Source organism: Phasianus colchicus, chromosome 2 (assembly GCF_987193195.1).
Source record: "Phasianus colchicus chromosome 2, bPhaCol1.hap1.1, whole genome shotgun sequence".
In the NCBI taxonomy this organism is placed as follows: domain Eukaryota; kingdom Metazoa; phylum Chordata; class Aves; order Galliformes; family Phasianidae; genus Phasianus; species Phasianus colchicus.
In genome coordinates, this window is record NC_143437.1 from 56717423 (window position 1) to 56739677 (window position 22255).

The 22255-nt window shown below is 37.9% G+C and overlaps 2 protein-coding genes across 2 annotated transcripts in view; one reads left to right on the top strand and one right to left on the bottom strand.

Moving 5' to 3' along the window:
• The window catches only part of MOXD1 (monooxygenase DBH like 1), a 50830-nt gene extending 39279 nt beyond the window's left edge, over positions 1 to 11551 (top strand). The window contains exons 9-12 of the mRNA XM_031610586.2: positions 2165 to 2224; positions 4283 to 4425; positions 8222 to 8390; positions 11071 to 11551. Coding sequence (XP_031466446.2) covers positions 2165 to 2224; positions 4283 to 4425; positions 8222 to 8390; positions 11071 to 11238 — 540 coding nt within the window. The 3' untranslated portion in view covers positions 11239 to 11551. The remainder of the gene's footprint in view (positions 1 to 2164; positions 2225 to 4282; positions 4426 to 8221; positions 8391 to 11070) is intronic.
• Positions 11552 to 18460: 6909 nt separating this feature from the next.
• Positions 18461 to 22255, bottom strand: part of LOC149919044 (uncharacterized) — a 149785-nt gene continuing 145990 nt past the window's right edge. Inside the window, exon 7 of the mRNA XM_090135783.1 lies at positions 18461 to 18571. The gene's annotated coding sequence lies outside the window, so the exon portion shown is untranslated. The remainder of the gene's footprint in view (positions 18572 to 22255) is intronic.

Consider the following 22255-nt stretch of genomic DNA (forward strand, 5'->3'; position numbering starts at 1 on the left):
CTATCTGCTGTTTTCATGATATTGTAATATACTTTTTTAAAAGTCCCAATTATATATTTATATTACAAAGCTTTAAATTAAACCAGTAGTTATCCCCAGGTATTTCATGAAAACAATCTCTATTTTTTGAGTGAGTAACTAACTTAAAAATTATTAATTCATCTCTTTTTAGTTCGAGTAGGCACCTATTTTTGAAGCTGTGGCCTGAGGAGAGAAAGCTTATTACTACAAAGGGCTGGATACTCCAGTTCCAACTAGCAGAGCAGGTGGAGATGTGTTTGTTCTGGTGCACATGAATAAGCCCATTACTTCATGAAATTGGTTGGATGCAAAGTGTCAAACAACTGCATTTTATTTATAACTGGAGCAGTAAAGGCCATTGGAATGACTGAACTTCAAGTGTAGTCAGGATCCCCATGGTTTGATCTTCTAGGCTTTTTTTCAGCCTCTTTTCCCACACTGTGGGATACTCTGACATTTGTCCCTGAAAGGCAAAAAGCTAAAATGTTAACTTTAGAATTTAATGTCTGGATGCTCAGGTACAGCATCTATTCTTTGAAGTCCAACTGCTTGTACTCCATGAGGACTTCAAAGACAAACTGATGTTACCTCCTCCAGGAAAGAAATGTTGAAGAGTTTAGGAAGAGGGCTGGCAGAAGATGACAGGTTTACAAAGACCATAATACTTTCAGGAAAATCCATGCAGATTACAGAGAAAGGCCTCTTAAAATTCAAGAACAAAAGGGAGTAGACAGCAAAAAGACTAGATGAGGTATTTGATAGTATTATCAACTTAACAGACAGCTCAAGTAGAAGCTAGAATTCTTTCTCTGAAGTGAGCCTTTTCCATGCCTTTCAATTGTTTTCATCTTATGCAAAAAATACCAATATTATTCTTCATATACCATTCTGGTGTAATTCTAACCTAGACTAATCAATAATGCTAATAATAATATAAGAAAAAAAATCATAGAAGTTCTTGTTATTCTCTCCTGATATCTTTTCTTTCAGCTGTGGAGTCCAGATGATTTGTTTTTCTTTGTGTACTAGTACCATCTTCTGAATTTAGAACCAAAAGCTCTAGTCTTGCAAGTGGAAAACTTCTAGGGAGTATGATGCAGCTTCAACCAGGAGAGCCAGAGTCCTCACTGATGCCAGTTGGCTTCTCTCCATGATGAGAGTGATGCTTTGCCTGTTCACGCTCCCTCAGAATGCTCAGGCTTCATTTGCCCAATGCAAGGTTGACATACCTTCTTCTGATAGCCCAGACTACAGTTAGTGCTAGCAGTGACCTGGCAGGAGTATAGCCCAAAGGGAAGGAGAAATTCTCAGCCTTTAGGGAGTAATCTGATTTCTTCCAGGAAGACTGATACAATGGGTGATAAGGGAAGACGATAACAAACAGAAAGAAACCAGAGCAAGTAAGCCTCTGGCATCCTTGTGACATGAAGTTGCCCCAACATGTCAGATTTTTGAAGTATGTTCTGTATTCTTCAGTATTTTTGTTTCTGTTGATCATCATAGTGATTTTGAGACGTGTGTTTGATTAGGTACAGGGAACAAAGGTATTGCCTTTTTATTTAAAAACACTGTCGAGACAGCAAAAAGTTAATTGCGCATAGTTGAGAAGGTAAGCGTTCAGCCCTTCCCATACATATCTGTCAATGCAGCTAAGTCTTTGCCTGCCACTCCTCTACTCGCAGACTTGGCAGATAAATAGCTGTTATTGTGATGTGGAAAACCTTATTTTCCTGATTTGTCAAGTAATTCTATAGAAGTTGGCAGGATAAATTAGCCTGGGAAAAGATATGCAAAGTAGCACTGGAAGAGTTTTGGAGAAAGAATCGTGTATGCATTGTCTACTTATATAGTTTTCCTGAAAATAGGCTTTTAACTGTGCACTTCCACTGCTATATGAAAAAACTGATCACCCTCTTAAGAAGGCTCTGTTTAAATCCATGGGAGATCCTTTGAGGCTCTGGGCTAATATGAATGTTAAGTGCCAAATTTTGGCATGGAATAATTGCCTAATTCTTTGCTCTTTTAAGAGCTTGTATCCACTGCTCCGATCCTTTTTTCTCAAGTTTTTGCAATCATCTGTAGTTACTTGAAGTTAGCATTGATAAACTTCAGAAACTTAAATTTCTTAAATCTTCTGTTTCAGGGGGATAACTTAATCACAGAATGTCACTACAGCACTATGGACCGAATACGCATGACATGGGTAAGAAAATCTTATTCATAAGATGCAATTAAAAACTGTAAGATTACTTGGTAATTTATGTGTGTACCTAATTACACAATCACATTTCATTTCTTAGGTTTTAAAGTCATAAAGACTGTTATGATTAAAGCCTTATCTCTTGCATAATGCATTAATATGACTAGTTTATAAAAATAAGCAAGCCATTTCATAACAGATACTGAAAAATGAGTGCTTTCTTCGTACCATGCATTAACATGTAAATTCTGCATATTCTAATGAATTATGTTTATGAACTTGCTACCTGTTTTTCACTGAAGTTGTAATTATGAGTTTATTCTCACTTATGCCATGACGAAGATCAGACCACTTGCTTTTGTACCTCAGGTAAGACTGAGGCATGACTGGGATAAGGTGGCTCATCATTGTTTTACCTTTCTCACGCAGCAGCAAAGTGCTTGAACTGCTACTTTGAGCATGATGGCAAGGGGCTGCAAAGGGGCTTCCTGGCAGCTGCTGTTCCTGTGCAGGGCAGGAGGAGAGGGTGAAACCAGGGAGTGTTGCCAGACCCATGACATGTACGGGATGGGCACAGCTGCAGGCATCCATCCTGTGCTGGGCTGATCCCTCATCCTCAGAATGGCCTGGGTCCAGATCTCCAGGACTTGAGACCTGTTCAGTAAGGAAGACCTTGTTGTGACACTCAGAGAGCACAGGGATAGCTCTTGCTGAATCATGGCTTTGCTGTGGGCATATGCAGGAGATGTATGAAGAAAAGCAAAATAGCAAGAATCAAGCCATTTTAGTTTTTGTTGTGCTAGCTGTATCTTATTTGAGTGACATACCAGCATAGAAACAATTAAACACACTCAGACAATCTGAGTGATGAAGCACACTGATGTGCTTCCATGTTAAAGCACTCTTCATATAGAAGTAAATCTTTTAGTAAAGATTATTATTATTACATTATTATTATATTATTAATATAGAAGTAAACACATTAGTAAATCTGTGGTTTGAGCTCTTAGCTTACTTTTGAGATGAGAAAGATAGCTGAATGCTGTGATTTTAGTTGCTATGACACCTCACAAACTGATACATGTAATAGCATGTAGCAGGGCAGTGAAATAAATATTTCTGAAAGAGCACTGATTGGAATACTCATAGGAAAAGAGAATTTTATGATGCCTGGCGTGAAGTTTTTAAAAATTCAGTAAAGCAGAATATGACAAAAAGAAGCAAACTAAGAGATTGTCAAACCTTTTATCCTTAGACTGAATAAACTCTGCTACTTTCTATTTTTTACTAATGTTTATTAGTGGGAGGCAAGTGGTTGGATTTTAATTATCCAATCCTGTCATATTTCAGGGTAAAGTCCAGTTTGTCCTGTTATCCTGTGTGGTGACTGCACTAGTTCTTGCTCCTCAGTTCTTGAATTTTATGTCCTATGTTTCTATCACTTGTGGTTCTGTGAGATTTATGGAAGTGTTTCCACAGGATTTAGGGACACATAAAAGTCATAAACTTGTCCATACTTACCTATGTTAATTTTAAATTAGATTCTCGGTGGAAGACTATTTCAGAGCATGTTTCTTTTGAGAGCTAAAAATCTTACTTATTCTTTTACAGTTAGTGCTCCTTTGTTCTTAAGTCCATATAGCCCATATAGAAACATATTCCATCCCAGCCTCCATTTTACTGCAATTTCTTAATAAGAAGACTAATTATCCTATGAGATTTTTCCTACACCTGTTCTGAATCATGGTAGATATAAGTACATTCAAGACAGCCAAAAGTAAACCTGAACTTCTCAGATCAGACTTGAACATAACAGGGGCTTGTTTTGTTGACCGTTGTTCTTCCTGACATCTCTTCAGCTTAGGAGTTGTTGCTTGAGCTTGCAGTGTATTTTGTAATTCGTTATATAATAATTTATTTTTACCTGATCACCAACATGCAAAGTAAACCTTTTGATTTGGGCCTCCTGCTACACATTTCATTAGCATATAAATACTAACCAACGTTCCTATCTGTGGCGTTCCAATGCTATCTTGATTAAAAGAAAAATCCCATTTTCAGGGTGGTCTGAGCACCAGGAATGAAATGTGCCTGTCGTATCTGCTCTATTACCCGCGAATCAACCTCACCCGTTGTGCAAGTATTCCCGACATCATGGAGCAACTCCAGTTCATTGGTGTTAAGGAAATCTACAGACCAGTCAGGCAAGTGAAATGTTTGTGAATATGTGCAGCCTGTTGTAAGATCACTCATGGCACTTCATTTTGATGAATAACCTGTGCTCTGCAGCTACTTGTTTCTCTGGCCAAATTGTTTTTTATTATGTTTTATTACTATTTGAAAAACAGTTTCTTCTGTTAAAAAAATTATTTTTCTTGCAGCAGGTACCTCACTACCAACCACCTAGAGAAATAAAAATTCATATAAATATCATATTAACGTTTCAAATATCTTAGTTTATCAAAACAAGTGAAACACTGATATGACTAAAGCAAATATAGATAATTTTGAAAAACTAGGACTTCAGGAGCACTAGCATTGAATTAGTCCATGTAGATCTGCTGTCATTAATTCTGCTGGAGTTGATTCACAGCTGCTCTGATGGTGGCATCACTGAAATGTACCACTCACATCCACTGTTTGGTATCCATAAATATTCAGCAAGAATCAATGAATGTCAGTGGATGCCAATTTTCCCAGATGGAGAAACTCAGTGCTTCATACTTCATACAACTTTGCTTCATACGAATTTCCATGTCAGATGCCATTTGGTCAGACTGCTCCTCTGCTGCCATCTGTCACATGGCAACAAAATGTATTGAAATATTGGCTGGAAGGTTCAATTTCTACTGCCATACAGCCAACATCTCCTTCTGAAGTCATGGGCCAGCATAATAAAATGGGAGATATTTCAGAGCAGCCCTTGTAGAACCAATGCTCATATCTGGAGCTCACCACTGTTTCAGTGACACTGACAAGAATACATAAAATGGGAAGAAATTCTAAGTAAGAAATAAAATGGAGGGAATGAGAGAATATTAAATCATTCACAATAAGAGATAAAATGGTAGTTAAGCATCATGAATGGGGAGAAAAGAGGCAACTGGAGTTTTGGAAGAATTACAAGTCAGAAGATGATATGCAAAGTTGAGAAAAAAAATGGAGATAAAGCAGTAGAAATCTAGCCAAGAGGAAGAAAAGGCTTTTGGTTAACCATTGACTGCAGAAATTGAGCACACATTGTCTTCTGAGACTTTGATTTCCACTTTTGAGGGAAATAGATGACTACATATTTTTGAGAGGTAAGCAGGATTGCGTCAGAAAGAAAACCCTCAGCTCCATCATCATCATTTTTTCTTTCTAACAGAAATAACCCACAAAATGCTGAAAATTGCCCAGCTGCTCATATTGAAAGGGATCATTTTGTTGTAGGATCTGACTAATTCAGTGTCCACTGTGGCAATTCAGTATCTGTAATAAGCCCTATGAAGACCCATGCAGTTCAGCTGGCATCTGGCCTGCAAATTTGCAGAGGGTATGGCATGAGTGGAAGGTTAAATTAGGCATTAGAATTTATTCAAGTCAGCAGAACTCTTGCTAGCCTTCATCATGGAGCCCAAGGCAAAACCAGCACACTTCCCACGGAGTTGTTGGATCTAACCTTTCTGCTTTGTGATGTCACTAGGTTAAACTGCACAGTGATATTACTTTCTATGGCAAGGGTGATTTTCTGAGTTAACAAAAAATTTAGGTTTTTTTGTAGATGGGAAGAAGACCGCAGATCTAAAAATCAATGAGTAGTGCATTATTTTAGATTTAAACGTTCCTTTTAGTGCTCAAAATGAAAGCATCACAGCACAGGATCAGTGGTATAAGTGACTGTAAACATAGCTTGAAGATGTCTGAAAAATCATAGAATCACAAGTCTGGAAAGGACCTACAAGATCATCTACTCCAACCGTCCTCCCATCACCATTACTACCACTAAGCTACTAAAAAGCTACCAAAAGACAGTTTTCCAAGATGAACAAAATACAGAAAAGCAAATAATATAAAGTGGAATACTGTATTAGTGGTGAAGATGGAATGCACTTGCAAAATTTCTTGCAGTAAACTAAGGTAACAGTAAGATTTTAAAATTAAATGGATAGATGACTAGCATGGCCTTTTGTTTAAATTTTATAAGTTGGCTTTCCTTATCCAGTATGTCTGCATAAAACATGTAAAACTTATCACAAAACAATTTAATGTACAGGCTTATTGGTCTTTGTTCTGTAGTTTATATTTGAGACTGGATATTTTAAAGAAAGTCAGAATGCAGCCAGTGTCTACTTCATTTTGATGCTACTGCTATTTACAGTCTCTCTTAATACAGGGAGAGCACAGTTTCTAAGCTAATCCTAGCAAAAAGAGTCTTTCTGAGGTTATAATGAAAATATTCTAACGAATGTATGCTGTCTTGAGGGTTCATTCATGATAACTGTATTTAAGAAAAAAAATGCACATTTGGCCTGGGGAAATAAAGATGTCTTGAATAGAGTATGTATGCAGACTGTCTGCTGCAAATGGAAGAGTAATTAGAAGAAGAGATTGTTAATGTCTCTAATATTTATGACCTAATCCACAATTCTTTTTTCATTAAGCTCTGTTAGCCTAAGGGTATGTGACCCGATGCTCATCTCTCTTGTGTCAGTTTTACACAGGAATTTCTTTGCTGGCTCCTCTAAAGTCTCTTGACTTAGACATAAAGGCAACTGGATGCAGGATCAAGGCAATGGTGGCTCACTTCAAAACTCTTTTTTCCCCCTCAGTCTGGTGGCATGGACAGTGATATAAATAATGAGGAGTTGAGATTAAAATGATTGGGCTACAATTGTGTAAAATAGATGTCTGATTAAAATCACATCATATTGAATGAAGCTGAAATTGGCAGAGGCAGCATTTTATCCAAAGAAATGGGAGTCAGTGTACTGCAAGATAAATACAGGCCTGTCTAAAATGTTTTAAATGTATAATACACACTTCATCCAAAAAAGAAAAACAAAACATTAGGTTAGTTAGATTAAGTTTCTGTCACTTTATTTTTTGCACAAGGTGTATCTAACTTTGTTTTTAAAAACTTGCCCCATTCACCATGCTTTTTCCTTTCATTTCAAAAAACAGTAGAAAAGCTTTTCTTTAGCTATTTTATTGTTTGCTCATTATTAAATTTTATTTTTTGTTATTACTAGGTTTGAGTTTTCTACTACTAAAAGAACTAAAACTAAAAGAAAGATATGATGCATCTCAGGGAGGTGGTGGGGAATGAGATTAAGCCCACTTGTTTGTGGAGAGGGTTTCTAAAGGTCAGCTCTCCTACAGCAGCACAGCAGATCTCTAACCTACCTCTTGCCAAAAGTTCCCTTGCAGCCGTTTGGCACTGAGACATGCCAAAAGAAAATGTCCAAAACATTGGTTATTTTCATTCAATTTTTTGGCAGCATTGCCAACCTAGCAACCCTGTGCTAGGCTGAGGTTTGACCTATTATCTGAGTTATGGCCAGAACTTGGCAGAGTCATTTGGAAACAGCTTTCTAACTGCTTTTACAGCACTGCCTGTTAAGCCTTGCAGAGAGCATGACTTATTTATTTATTTATTTATGCATTAGGGGAACTTACAATAGAAAATTTGCTTTGGATCGTCTGTGTATTCAGTTTGTAGATGAGAACACAGCAATGTAATTCTTAATTGAAAATCTTTCACTTCTAAAAGCATCTGGCAGCAACTCTGAAACTGATGACAAACTTTCTTAGTTCTGTTGAAGTCAGTGACGTTGTATCAGTTTTCACTAGAAGAGATTTCAAATGAGTTTTTTATATGTGTGTGTGTGTGTGTGTACGTATGCATATTAATAGCATGTTTGTTTTCCTAGTAAATTCTCAAAAGTAAATTCCCTTATCAGTTCTGACTTGGTGGTGTTTATTTATGTTTTAAAATTCTTTTCATTGATTTTTCTTCAGGACTTGGCCTTTTATTATCAAGAGTCCTAAGCAATATAAAAACCTATCTTTTATGGATGCAATGAACAAGTTTAAGTGGTCCAAATCAGAGGGTCTCTCCTATAATGAGCTTGTGCTTAAACTACCAATGAATGTGAGATGTTCAAAAACAGATAATGCAGAATGGTCGGTAAGTCTATTCCCATCTAAGCTTTCTAAATGTTAAGAAGGAGGCAACTATGCCGTGAAACAGTACTTGACTGAATATGAATAAGTACTTGGCCTCAAACTGTTTACATGTCCACTGAAGATCTGCAATAACAAATTATAAGAATGTTTTATCGATGTTTTCATGCACTCAAGATCTAGAAATGTTTATAAAGAATAGAAAAGTTGGAGCTTTGAGCATGTTTTAGGATTAATAATAGGAGTATGGTCTCTTCTGTAGATCTGTATCTAGGACTCAGATCAAAGAATAGCCATGTACTCAGATTAGGTGTCCATGTTGCATCAAGTTTCCATTGGCTCCCTCCACTGTCAGGGACTTATATTAGGGTCTTGTAATGGAAGATTCAAAGTTTCCAAATCAGATTTCTTCCCTTAACCACTCTGTAGGGGAAATTGTACTGGCTACATTAGGAAGCCTTAATTCAGACATCTAAACCATTTAAATCTATACAAAATCTTCCAACATCTCTCACTTTTCTGTTGGTATTGGATCTTAGAGATATCTGTAGTAGTGGGCTAGAAAAATGCGTCAAGCATTGCCTGTCTTTGTACATTCTTGGAAGATTTTTAGCTTCAATGGTTTTCCTTTCCCTGTACTTTTGATGAAAAAACTGTAAGATAAAAATAATTTCCCATTAATTTATTATTTATTCTAAATTACTACTGGTATATTAATGGGACCTCTGGGAAAAACTCTTATCATTAATATTGATATGTGCTTATAAATAACTACTAGCACGATAAAGTATCATCCACTGGAAAACATGCATTGCTCCTTGAACTCCTTTACAGGTTCCAAATTCAAGATTTGATTTTACTTTTTTTACTTTTTTCTTCCCAGAAGGGGAAATTGTCTCATTGTGCTACTTTATTTCCTAATTGATTTTAGGCCAGCTTAACAGAGCTCATGCTAAATATTACGCATGAGATAGGAAATCCTTACTCTGCAGAAAAGCTTCTGTTGCTTCTGAGCTGTCACACAGTAGTTTCAGATAGTGGAGAAATTGCTCTTCCAGCAGCAGTGTTCTCAGGTCTCTGCAGCATTGGGCTGTTCTGCAACGGAGGTCAGTGAAATATTAAGAGCTATAAGTAATCAAAGAGATTCACATATAGGTGTTTTTTTTTTTTTTTTTTTAAATATTTTCCCCACTGCAGACTTTCTGTGAAAAGTAGTTATTGAATATATGTGATGATAGAACAAGAGACTATTCATTGGTTTGGGGTAAGATTCTTGACAAACTGCTATAGCAGCTGCTTAGCCACTTTTTCACTAATTATTAGTGAGAGAACATATAAAGAAGATGGAAAACATTCAGAATTTTTATCTAGAGGGGATCAGCTTCTTTATTTTTTGAGTGGTTTGCTTTCAGGAAAATGCTGTTCCACTTTATCTTACAGGATGAAGGAACAGTACTTAGGTCTTAACATCGTCAAACAGTGAGTTCATTGGAACCAGCAGTACTTAGCTCTCTTTATCATTAGTTTCCTATTTTGAATGACTCAGGCATATTCTTCAAAGCTGAGATTAGGACTCTTTCCTTTTTTCTTCCCTAAGTAGTGATGTTACATGAATTGGCCGTACTCAACAAAATCGGAAGCAGATTTAACCTAAAAGGCTAAACAATCAGTGAGTTGTCACAAGAAGGTAAAAACTTGAAGTGGAGGAAGTGAACTGAAAATACCTTCATCCTGCTATAAGGATAGCTTAATGATCAGTTTTAGGTTTGTATTGTGTTCACTGGGAATAAGTCAGTATTTGGATTATTCTTTCTCTGCAGTGCAGGATAATTGCAACACGGAGAAAAACACCACGCGTATATTGTACAGGTGGACATTAAAACCTTCAAAAACGTTTGTGCCTAGGGGCTCACTTTTCATAGAACTTCTTTTCTTCAACATAAGCCTGAGAGTGTTTCTTTTAATTGAAGAATTAAACCATGTAAGCGTGGAGTAGATTTGGGAAATTTATAACTATGTGATGCACCCAAATCTTTCTGATGCCAAAGCTAGGACTGACAGGTAGATGCCATACTTCATAAAAACTGCACTGAGTTCTAAGAAAAGAGTAAAAATGCCTAATATATAGAAGCATGACACAGCTCTGGGTGGCCCTGCTTTGACTAGAGAGTTGAACCAGATGGCCTCCAGAGGTACTTGCCAATCTCAACCATCCTGTGATTCTGTGGGACTAAAGTGGTAAAATGTGTGCACCATCAACTGCCAACAACATGTAAGTAAAAGTTTTGTATATGCAAATGAATGCTTTCTGATATCATCCAGTATCCCAGTAGCACTGTAACACCTTGATCTTTTATTTCATCTTCCAGAAAGATGAAAACAAAAATCAAACCAGCCAGAAAATCCCACAAAACAAAACAAGGTCATACAGGTCAACCAACAAAAGCCTGACCTTGTTTATTGGAGAAGATGCCAGTGTATGCAGCTGTTCCCAAGCTGAAAACAATGGATCCACACACTGGCTGATTGTGTGGCTTGTAATATATTAATATTTTTACTGAGCTTGATGTCTTCACAGTAAGAGTCACAACTGCAATATAAAGCTAACAACAGATTCTCATGCAAGCTCTGACAGATTTCTAATCTTATATGATGAAACTGATAATTTTTCATTTTAATTGCAGTTCCAAGGGATGACAGCTTTTCCTCCCGAAATAGAGAGACCGTACAAGACAGAACCAGTAATATGCAGTTCATCTTCCTGTTTACCTTGCAGTTTATCCTTCACTCTGTTGTTTGTGGTACATGTCACATCCAGGACCATAGGAAACTTTGGGCCCTTTGTACAATAATTTTTATTCATTTGTGTTCTGTATGCCATGCAAGTTCTGATGTGTTTGCACTGTTGCTGTTGTAGATTTATTTTTTTACATATTAATAAACTAAATTTACTAGTTCAAAATAAAATGTGTACTTCCTTTGAAAACTGCGGTTTACTTGTTTTCAATGTAAAGTATATGCAAAACACAGTAGGTACACTGCCACGTTGCATATTGAAACCTTTTCACATACCATTTTGTTACACTTTGTCCTGGCTCTTCACATCATGTTTTCAAAACAACTATGTATATGGGTGAAATTAATAAACTAAAAGAAACTTAGTTAACCACATTCCACCTGGAGTATGCTGTATTATTTTGTCTTGGTTCTTGACATGTGCAGGTTAAGATGTTGTTGCTATAAACATGTGTTTGGGTATGTCTGACTGGCACCTGCAGTAAAGCCACAGGGAGGATTTATTCGGGGGAACATTTCTAGGAGAAATACATTGCAACTGGTCACTCCTCCTAAGAGAAACAAGTTGCCACAGTTGTTAAATGGATGAAAATGGGGACAAAACCCCAAACCTCCCCCTAGGAATTCCTGTGTAAGGAGTCCCTGGATAACCATGGGTGTCTCTTCTCCTTTCTTCTCTTCATCTTTTCCTCAGTCTCTGACAGTTCAGTGTTTCTTTTTTCTTAAGGTTTTGGGTAGGCCAAGTAGAGCTTTGGTTAGGCTAGCACATCCCTTGTTGTACACAACCTCAATATAGCAGCAGTGATGAAGATCAATCTCAATGCCAGGCACTGGCATGCACAGAGAGAAAAGTCCGAGCCTGCCAGCAGCTGTTGTTAGCACATGCCAAGCATCCTGATATGCCAAACTGTTGATAAAGAGCTTATTTTTTGCATCCCGCACACCTTGTGTATGACTTTTTTTTTTTTTTTAATGTGAAAATCTGTCTCTTCTTTATTCAGATGTTGTTCAGAAGGGAAATTTTCCTAAAGATACCTAATTAATAGTTTCCCAATGAAATTATGCAACACACTGGAAAAGAACTTTGTCCCTAAGCCCTCATTTCTATAGGCACACTGTAGCTGCATTTAACTATATATTTTCCACAGTTCAGCATAAACGTTTCTGGAGTTCAGCTGTGAAAATAAATTTTTTTGGATGTTTGGAGTGCTTCCCTGACCACAGCAGCACCAGCACTGCAACTAACCACTCACTGTAGACATTATTACATAGAGATTTTGTTAAGTGCATTCTATGTCACTGAGCACTGTGCTGCAGTATGCTCAGTCCATAGTAGATCAAGAACCCGATTTAGTTGAGGTGAACTGATTTTCTGGGTCATTGGATGTTAACCACTAAAACCTGCACTTGTTTGTGAAATTAAATTTCTTCATGAGAGCAGTCTATTCTGATGCAAAGAGCTGTCACATCAGAAGGAAAATAAGGAGGGAATTTGGAATCTGTCTTCTTTGTGTTTGAGTAGTGAGAAGGAAAGCATCACAAAGCTGGTAAAGCTAATTTGTGGATAGCCAAAATGACAATTAGTGTGAAAGTCTTCATAGAAGAAAGGCATTGAAGATACTAATGCCTGTAGAGATGAAAGAATTAATCAATGTTAGATTAAATTTCTAAGCTATAGCAATCTCATTATGAAATGTATGCATAAAGAGTGTTTAAAATCATCTGTGAAGACAGGCTCATAGGGCCCACTAAATCTTCCTGATGCTGCAATCTGCACTTGGAGTAGGAGAGCAACTCCCAGCAAATCCTGGGGAGTTTCTTTATCACTGTTGCACAGCTGCTCCCTCTGGACTACTAGCATGAGCCCTATGTAGACGTGGTTTGTGATTAAGATAAAGCAGATCTAGGGTTACTTTCCATTCACTTGGCTATTCTCTGATTTGGTGCTATTTTTTGTCTATGGGAATTTCCTTTCCATGTGTACCCGTTCTAATAACATGTGAACAAATGGGTATTTGTTGTTGCCACTGAGTGTGCCATGAGATGATGAAAAGCATGTCTGTGAGAATTAACTGCCATTGTTATCAGCAAGACCTGCCTTATATACTAACGGTTCATTTTTACTTAACATGCAACTGTTCTACAACTTCTTGAGGAACAGTAAAGAAAATCCTGCTTCACAGGTGGATAAAAATAGAAACTGGTGATACAGTTGTGGGATACTTGCAGATAAGAGATCTAAAACAAATAAAAGCACATTACATTCTGAAAGAAACTTAATAAATGAATGCTGAAAGTCTAAAACTGACCAAAGCTCAAAGCAAGGATGAAGTGTGAAATGCTACAAGTTAGCTCTATGCTACTGAAGTAAAAACAAGTGGTGCAAACAGTTACCAGGTCACACTGCACATGAAAAATCTCTTAGGCACAGATTGCTTTGGTTTACTTTCAATATTGTCCTAAAATTGCTAAAGCACATTCTCTTGAATTGTATAGTTACCCAAAGGTTTCATAATGGTTAAAAGTAAATAAATAATTTCCAAGTATACCACTGTGTAAGAAAAGATATTGAGTACACACCAGGAGATCAATGAGTTAGAGATAATAAGTGTGAAACAAGTAAAGAATACCTTCCTTGAAATTTTTTGCCAAAATTTTCCTGTGTGAAGAAATGCATTATGAGTTTCTAGCATGAGACTAAATATATAAATAATGTATAGGGCTGGAAGTTACATTCTGGAACAGCAGCTGAAAGTCCCTATCTTCTTGAATCAGATTCACTGTACAATGGGCAAGCTGCCCACCACCTGTATGCTGTCTACCTGTTTGTCTGTCTATCTATCCAATTTATACTATTTAGTTCCCTTTGTTTCTTCTTATTATTTATTCATTATGGAGCTTCCATTTTATGAGCATGTGGCTCAAACAACCACTTGATGTTTTGGCTGTTTATCATGAAACCATGATTCAGGAATACTGGAAAGATAGCAACTGGAGTTTACATAACTCCTTCTACCTTCTGGGGATTGCATCTCCTCTGCCAGTTCCATTGCACAAGCTCATGTCCATCCACTGGTGCCTGGACTGTGGTGACCTCTAAGTTGAGTGTGTGTAAATCCACAGATGTGCCAGCAGCAGAGCAGTGGGTGTGCACCTCTGCTGGGCTTTATGCATGCCACTGGGGAGGTCTTGCTTAGTAAATCAGCCTGGTTGGTTAAATGGTGGGACAGTGTGACCATATTATCCCAGATGCTGAAGAGGCATAAATTTAATAAATAAAACCCAGTGAAAACACTGGCCTCATTCTCCTCTTTCCTTCCTTCATACAGAATTGGGCTATTTATAGACCAATTACTGCTTCTAGCATGTTTAAGAATTTCCACTTCTGCTCTGTGCCTCTTATAGAAGCTTTTTGATAGAACCATGATAGAGAGACAGGAAACTAATCTTGAGGTTTTCAGTAGAGAAGGAAGTGGGGAGTAAAAAACGATAGCTGTGACAAGGACTTCTAGGCTGCTTCCTTCATCCCCATGCTGCAGGAACCCCCAGGAGCATCAGCACCCCCAGAAATGATCAGCATCCTACAGTCAGACTGAGCCAGCACAGGCTGGCCAAAGGGTGGGTGCAACTGTGGGTTTTCCCTTTCCTCATCACCTGCAAAGTGCTCATGGTATAGGTGCCCCCAGCTGCCTGCATGTTAACCTGTGTGGATAGACTGTCCCCAGAAAACAAGACTCACCAACCAAGAGGTGGAGGGAGGGTGGGAGAGAACAGCTGATCACAGAGCAGGGCTCACTGAACTTCCATGCCTTCTAAAGCTGCTGTGCTAAGTTATTTTAGTCAATTCACTGCTATTCATAACATATTCAGGAATGGTCTCATCATTTTATGGGCATATATACGCAAGACAACCAACTAATCACCAAAAACTGTCCTCAGGCACAATTTTTAACTCTCCATTCACAGCTGTCTTTTTGGCATTGAGCCTTCAGGTCTAAAGGGTCTTGACTTGAAACTCTGGGGATGTGCAGCCAGCCATCTGCTCTGCTTGCCAAGGATCACACAGGATCAGAACTTTTTAAAGCATTTAGTTATTGGTGACTGTCTTGGCTTCTGGGAATACACTGCTTGTACATACTTCAGAAAACAACAACAACAAAACAAACAAACAAACAAACAAAAAACCCACATCCTATATGCCACCTACCTGTCCCTTAGGCAAGTAAATCTTTCAGTCATAGCCCTGGTCTATGGACCAGAAGTACTATGGAGAAACTGAAGATGTTTGAGAGCTGTTGAGTAGCACGTTAAAGTCACCAACCTAGCAGAGTCATCATCTCTTGTGGTGCTGGGCACTCATAGTGTTTATAAAGCTCCAGCTCCTGGGATCTAGAAATGAATTAAAAAAAAAAAAAAGAAAAGAAAAAAAGAAAATTTCTAACTCTGAAAAAATTGCAAAATGTGACTGAAATACACAGATTAAAATTTTTGTTTAGAACATCTAAGTCAAATACAAGCCAATGTTGTAGTTTCTGAGGTGTATGGTACTCTATCTTTTGACTTCTGATAAATCTTCTAATTTCTCTCTCTCATTTCTCTTAAAATTTCTCCCTGGCACTTTCCCACTTCTCTGTTTGCTCCCTCTTGTCCTGTTGTCTACTTACTCCTCATTTCTCCACTCTGCATGTTTGCTGTCCCTGCTTACCACAAAATCCCCTTGGTCAGTTGCCTTCTCCCGTCAGGGACAAACACTGGGCAGAATTGTCTGAGATGTCTCTGAGGACAGCCTGGGCTCCAAGCTCTTCAAAGTAAGGAGAAGTGCTAACCTTCATGAAGTGGAATAAATTTAGAAATAATAAGACAATTTTTTTATATTAATTCCTGTAAAAAATGTGGATTCTGTTCCAAACTCAGACTGTTTATTAAGTCAACTGCTTCGTAAACACAAAATTGAAGGTTTTGCTCTGCCCAACATAGAGAAGTATTAGTTATGCAGGTCTACTGTCTTGCTTTCCTCTCTCCCTACCTCTTAACTGTACTGTACAAATAATTGTCTATTTACTGGAACAGCCATCAAATCTCAAGCCCAGTGCTTAGTGCACTCACTTAAGATACAGGTATGAACATAGTGTATGTTTATACTTCAAAACTAGCAAAAGTATTTTCCCAGACTGAGTTTTTACTTCTGTGGAAACTGTAGATTGTTAGACAACTGTAAGTTTTTATGTGAATATAAGGTAATTTAACATGTCTAAAAAGTATGACTTACAACCCATGTGTGAAAGCAAAACGTTTTAGGATGACTCATCATGACTTCTTTTAAAAAAAAAAAAAATGTCATGCTGAAATTCAGAACAAGTTCTTCCAGGCCATTGAGCAAGAATTATACATGTTGCCATTTGAGACATCCCGCATAATCAGATGTGGTTCTTCCTATTACCCACTTGGTTTATATAATGCACACAGATTTCAATATTGAAAGGATTTTTCAGTCACACTGCAAATTTTTTAAAGGTATGAATGTGTTTGTTAAATTTGTAATTGCTTCCCTGTTTATCCTACTCTTCTGCAGGAAAAGACAATACGAGCATTATCTATGTGAGGTAGCAGTCACAGAGGACCATTTTCTTCTGTATAACATGTCATTGCCAACATTAAATGGTGAGCTGTGGTTTTTATATGCAGTCATTATTATAACTGCTGTAAAATCTACTTTCCCCTAGTTTATGTTACTCCAGAAGGCAGAAGAGAATGGTAACTCCTGCTTCCAGTACCTAAGCCAAATCTTACTGCTCACAAGATTGCCTGTGAAAACTTTCAAGGCTACCACAGCTGTGGTATACATGCAATATACATGCAATATACATGGGAGCACGATTTTTTTCCTAAACAACTGTTGTACAAGTAGCATTTCCTCCAGCAAAATATGTTTAAAGTCCTTGCTACAGTAATGGTGATCTCACGGTTCTCAGCTCATTGGTGACACCTGTACTGGCTGTGCACTGTGCTGCTCTTTGCTTCTTGGCTATGCTGAGGAGCTCTAGAACTGACTGTGGCCATAAGCTTTTCATGTCTGCCCCATAAATTTCCTTGGCCATCTATGCACCTGATAAGGAAAGAGTAACATACATTTTTAATATACACACACTGTGTACAAATATACAAAACGCAGTGTTTTGATATATCACAAGAGCTCTGAACTGAAGAAACTGTACAGTTGGATTGTATACATTAAATTAATTTTAAAAATGCATGACAGCTGAATGTAGAGAGACAAAGTATGTTTTTGTAACAGTGAAAACAAGTGTAGTTGCTTTAATATACAGAGAAAAAGTTCAGTACACTATAAATACTTGCCTTAGAAACAAAATCTTCATTATAATGTACTTTCTGGATATTGCACAATTAGGAAGGTTGCAGAGTGGTGTAGACATGGTTGATTAAATGTTTGTTGAAGTGTCCTTTTAAAAGTTCTGAGATTTAAATTGTACTGTTGAGATTTTTAAGAGGCTCTGTTGAATTAAATATGCATCTTCTTAGCCAAAAGCAAAGGAAACATTAAAAATGTAAATGAATGGCTTCAGAAGGAGGAAGGCTGGCATGCTGGGCAGATGGAAGCAACTACCTTATCACCACTTCCTCAGAATAAAATCATTGTGTGATTCCTTTATTGCTCCCTTGTCTGGGAGAGTCCAGGAGAGACAAAACAGGGCTTGTTTTAGCTAGAACAGGCAACAGCTTTCATCTCCCAGGCTTATCAGAATTAAACTATTTCCACTTAATATTAATTTGAATAAAGTTATTTCTATTATGATTTAATTATTAAGTTCAGACCCAGATCATACTGTAGAAATTAACTTTTATTATGTTGTAGGTAGCATATAGGTAGCTAACTAGATACACAGTGGTTCCTAGATTGCAGAGCATGCTTTTTGGGAGAGAGAGTTGCTTTGATCTTATTCAACTTACTAACAAGTAGTAGAACATATTTTCCATTCAACTTACACAGTTTCCTTTGTATTTTAAACTCCAGTTGATTTTATAGAGCTTATTTTGTCTGTTTGTTTGTTTTTGTTTTTGTTTCAGTTTTGTTGTTGTTGTTGTTTCTTTCTGAAAGAGAGATTTAGGAACAAAAAGGATTGTACCTACTGAGATGATAAAGATAACTGCCCCTTTCTCCTAGCTGTCATGCTTTGCTATATACTGGTGATTTTACCTGGGATATGTCAGAGCTCCTTACATGATGCCAAGTGTTATTCTCTCTTCTTACCTTCAAGGCAGTTGAAGTCTCTGGTTGCTCTTTGTAGCAGAGGCCAGCACAGAACATTGGTATGTTCAGATCTCCCCTGGCAGTATTTCATGTCAAGTAACATTTTGCACACAGCTATACTAAAAAAAAAAAAAAAGAAAAATACTTCAAGCAAATGTCTTTTTGTACTTGCTACTTTGTGTGCAGCAGACTCATGTAGCAATGAATTTGGGACATCACATCTCACCTAGCACAACAAAGTGGAATTTCATAAACAAACAGCTTCACTGTGACATTGAGGTGAGCGATGAGAGACAGAAAACTAACTGTAAAACGCAAACAGATTTTATAAATACTCCTTGAGATTCAGAGAGTTACTGGCAAATTAAACTGCTTTTTGTGAGACTGTACTCTCCTTTCCTATTTATGTCTCCCAAGGGTTACATATATACCACCCTATAAATGCTTTCAGCTTCTTCCATTCCAGTGAGCAAGAAACCAGCTGGGAGTTCAGTGTGGTTCTTTTTCTAATTAATTGCCAGGCAGCTTCATTACAGATGGTTTAAAATTCCCTTTTAAAACAGTAGCACAGCAATAAATAAATAAATATAATGCTGTGTTTTAGTTTTATAGGCCTGGACACACATTTTCTCAGTATATTGTCATTATTCAATTATAACTTAACTTCTCCATTCATCATGATTTTTAAGAAATATTACAGCATTTTTCACTGTAAATTTCTAATGTCTTGAAAGAAAAACTGATTAAATCCAAGCTGATAACTCCTTCCCTTACCTACTCCAGGAATCAGAGAATAAAAAGCTCTTACAGCTTGACACAATGCTGTGAAGAATATAACTTTACAAAGGAGCAAGAATAATGTGACAATCTCAAATGGCTTCCAGCTTTAAACGTAGATTATCAGTACAAGAGAAAATGCATTGAAAACACCTACATCATCAAAGCAAACAGCCCTTTTAAGAGTTTCCTGTTGTTTCACAGAAGAATTCTCTCATATTTGGAAGAGCATGGCTTGCAGTGCATTTTTCTTTTTGACTTGTCACTGCGAGATACTATGACAGGCTGTTGTCAGAGAATTTCTTAAGATATTTAAGGAGATAGGATTTAAAAACTAGTTCAAAACCTGTGCAAAAACTTGTGAGGCATTTCTGGGGAATACGGCAAATTTCTATAAATATCTATGTCTTTTAGACATCAAGTCACAAGTTTTCTATATGCTATGAATTCCATAAAAGCTGCTGAAATGTTGACAATTATTTGCGGCATCACGCAGTAAAACAGAAATAAGCTTTTTCCATATTGTTCATCTCTGGGGAGACTGTAATTGAAATAGTGAACCTGGGAACATTTTTAGACTTGACAGGCTGGATTCACTGCCATTGTAATGTGGCAAGAATCCTTTTATACAACTATATGAGTCTACCTCATCCTTTGGCAGTAGAGGATTTGAACTATCAAAGAGCAAGATGAAGAAAAGCAGGTCAGAAAGTTGAGAAGGGCACCTCGGAAAATAGACAGCATAGGAAATTTTTAAAGATAAATATCCAGCTGAACATAAGGCTAAACGTTAAAAATTTTTTGGCTTAGGTGGGGAAAACAGAGGCGTAAGGAGGAGGAGATAATCTCTACATAGGATTTGTTTTGTATATTTGTTTTTACTAAAAAGACAGAACAAACAGGTTCTGAACCTAATGTTCTGAACCAAGTTTACAAGTCCTGAGTTTAGCAGCCACCCATGACATCACCATGTATGCACACAGTTAGACCAATACACCCTCTAAGCCTCACAGGACAAATTTATGAAAAGATGCATGGGGGAGCTGGATATCACAGAGATGGAGGACTGTGAGAGATTTGAAGAGAATGTACTGGTTTGAAAGAGGAGAAGGAATTATTAAAGGGATTTTGGGGACAATCAGGCAAACTAAAGCTATGGAACAGTGGAAAAGACTATTAGCCAAGCCTTCCTGTACATGAAATCTGTCCAACTGTTTGTTCATCTTATATGTGACGTTCTAAGGTCTTTACAGTCTGGAAAAGGTCATATTAGATTTGACAGAAACTTTATCAAACATTCCCTTCTTGGCAAGAGTAGTCTGCTAACCACCTAAGAATACTTATTTGTAAATGGAAAGAAAATGACTGCTCTAAGCATACATTATGCTTATAACAAGAGTCTTGTTAAAGGACTAGTAGTACCTGTTTGCCAAAATTGATACTCAGAAATGGTTCTTTTCTAATTCTTGTTGCTATTTTATTTTATTTTATTTTTTAATTTTCTATTAAAGAATTCATAGAGTGTTTGTTTGAAGATTTGAAACAGGTTGGAAATTTCAACCAACCTCGCTGGAGAAAATATTTTGTATTGGAAAAAAATATATATTAAAATCGCTAGTCAAGCCTAAATCAAGAGCAGATTGTAAATTAAATCCTACTATAGTGAGTCCTCTCCAAAGTCTCACTTTTACTGAGAATAATTCTTTCAACATACTCCACCAAAAGTGGGACTTCTTGTCTTTTTTGAGTAATGGGAAAAGTAAGATGTGTTGGCCTATAAACATTAGTTGCTATACTGGGAATTAAACTCATATATTCAAGTTCAGTTCCCACCTGTTTTACTTTTGCAATTTCCTGGCTTCCTTTCTTTCATTTTGATTCAGTGGCCTTATGTGGAACTTTCCAATTCCTCTGCTACTTCATCAGGTCTGACGCAAGATCCGTTTTCATCTTTTTACCATTAGGGTTTTCCTCTTCTTTTGTCTCCTGAGAAAAAAAGCCACAAACTCTGGCTGGTGTGAGGGACTTATTTTGCTTGTTTATCTCTGAGGTCTATGATAAAACATGCTTCACCTGCCTGCACAGCCAGCTAACTGCAGAGGAGGAACTTTGAAGGACTGAATCCTGGACTTGGTAGCAGGCAGTTGGTACCTTCCACGTGTCATGCTGTGGGTCTGCACTGTATGCCCACCTCCTAGCCTTAAACAGCTGCAGCTGAGACTACCAGGCAGGAGAAATAGACTGGCCAAGCATAAAGGCTTGTAAAATGCTAGCTGATCACACAGTCATAGAATCATGAGGCTGGAACAGACCACTACGATCATCTAGTCCAACCCTCGACCCCATCACCACCATGCACACTAACCACGTCCATTCATGTCTTTTTCTTGGTCCCATATCAGCGCTTGCAAAAGATAGAGGGCTCTTTTCCATGAGCAGAAAGAGTCCAGAAATTCTTTACCCCTCTTCCACGTTTTCCTCTTCGACTTTTCGCTAAAACGAGAATCAGATTGATAGTAACAACTCCTTATAGAACAGCACTCTCTGCTGCCTCCTGCGAAGTTTGCATGCGACTGCCGCCCCCGAACATTTAGTGGCTGAAGCGGCCGCTTCCCGGGGTGCTGGAAGTGCCCTCTGCTGACGGGGAACCCGAGCGGGTGCTGTTAACAAGTCTCCGTCCGCCTTAAATCCTGCTGCCTGCTGTCCTGCCAAGGGGGAGTTCCGCTGTGATGAAAGAAAGGCGTGAAAATGCAGCTAGAAAAGCCCAATCACGCCAAACGAGTGAAACAAAGCCCACCCCACAGCAGCTAAAGATCATCACCAAAGCGGCCTCTTTAAACTCCTCGTTTTTAGCAGAAAACAGGCAGATCAGGGTAGCTGAGAGCCTGGGACAGCCCCAATCGGAAAGCAGATCAAACCCAATGAATACGACGGACCTACGCAGCAGAGCTACGAAGCCCAGGCCCTCTGCCACCTGGTGGCGGCCTGGCGGCACAGCCAGGCGCAGCCTGCAGGATCGTCCCGTC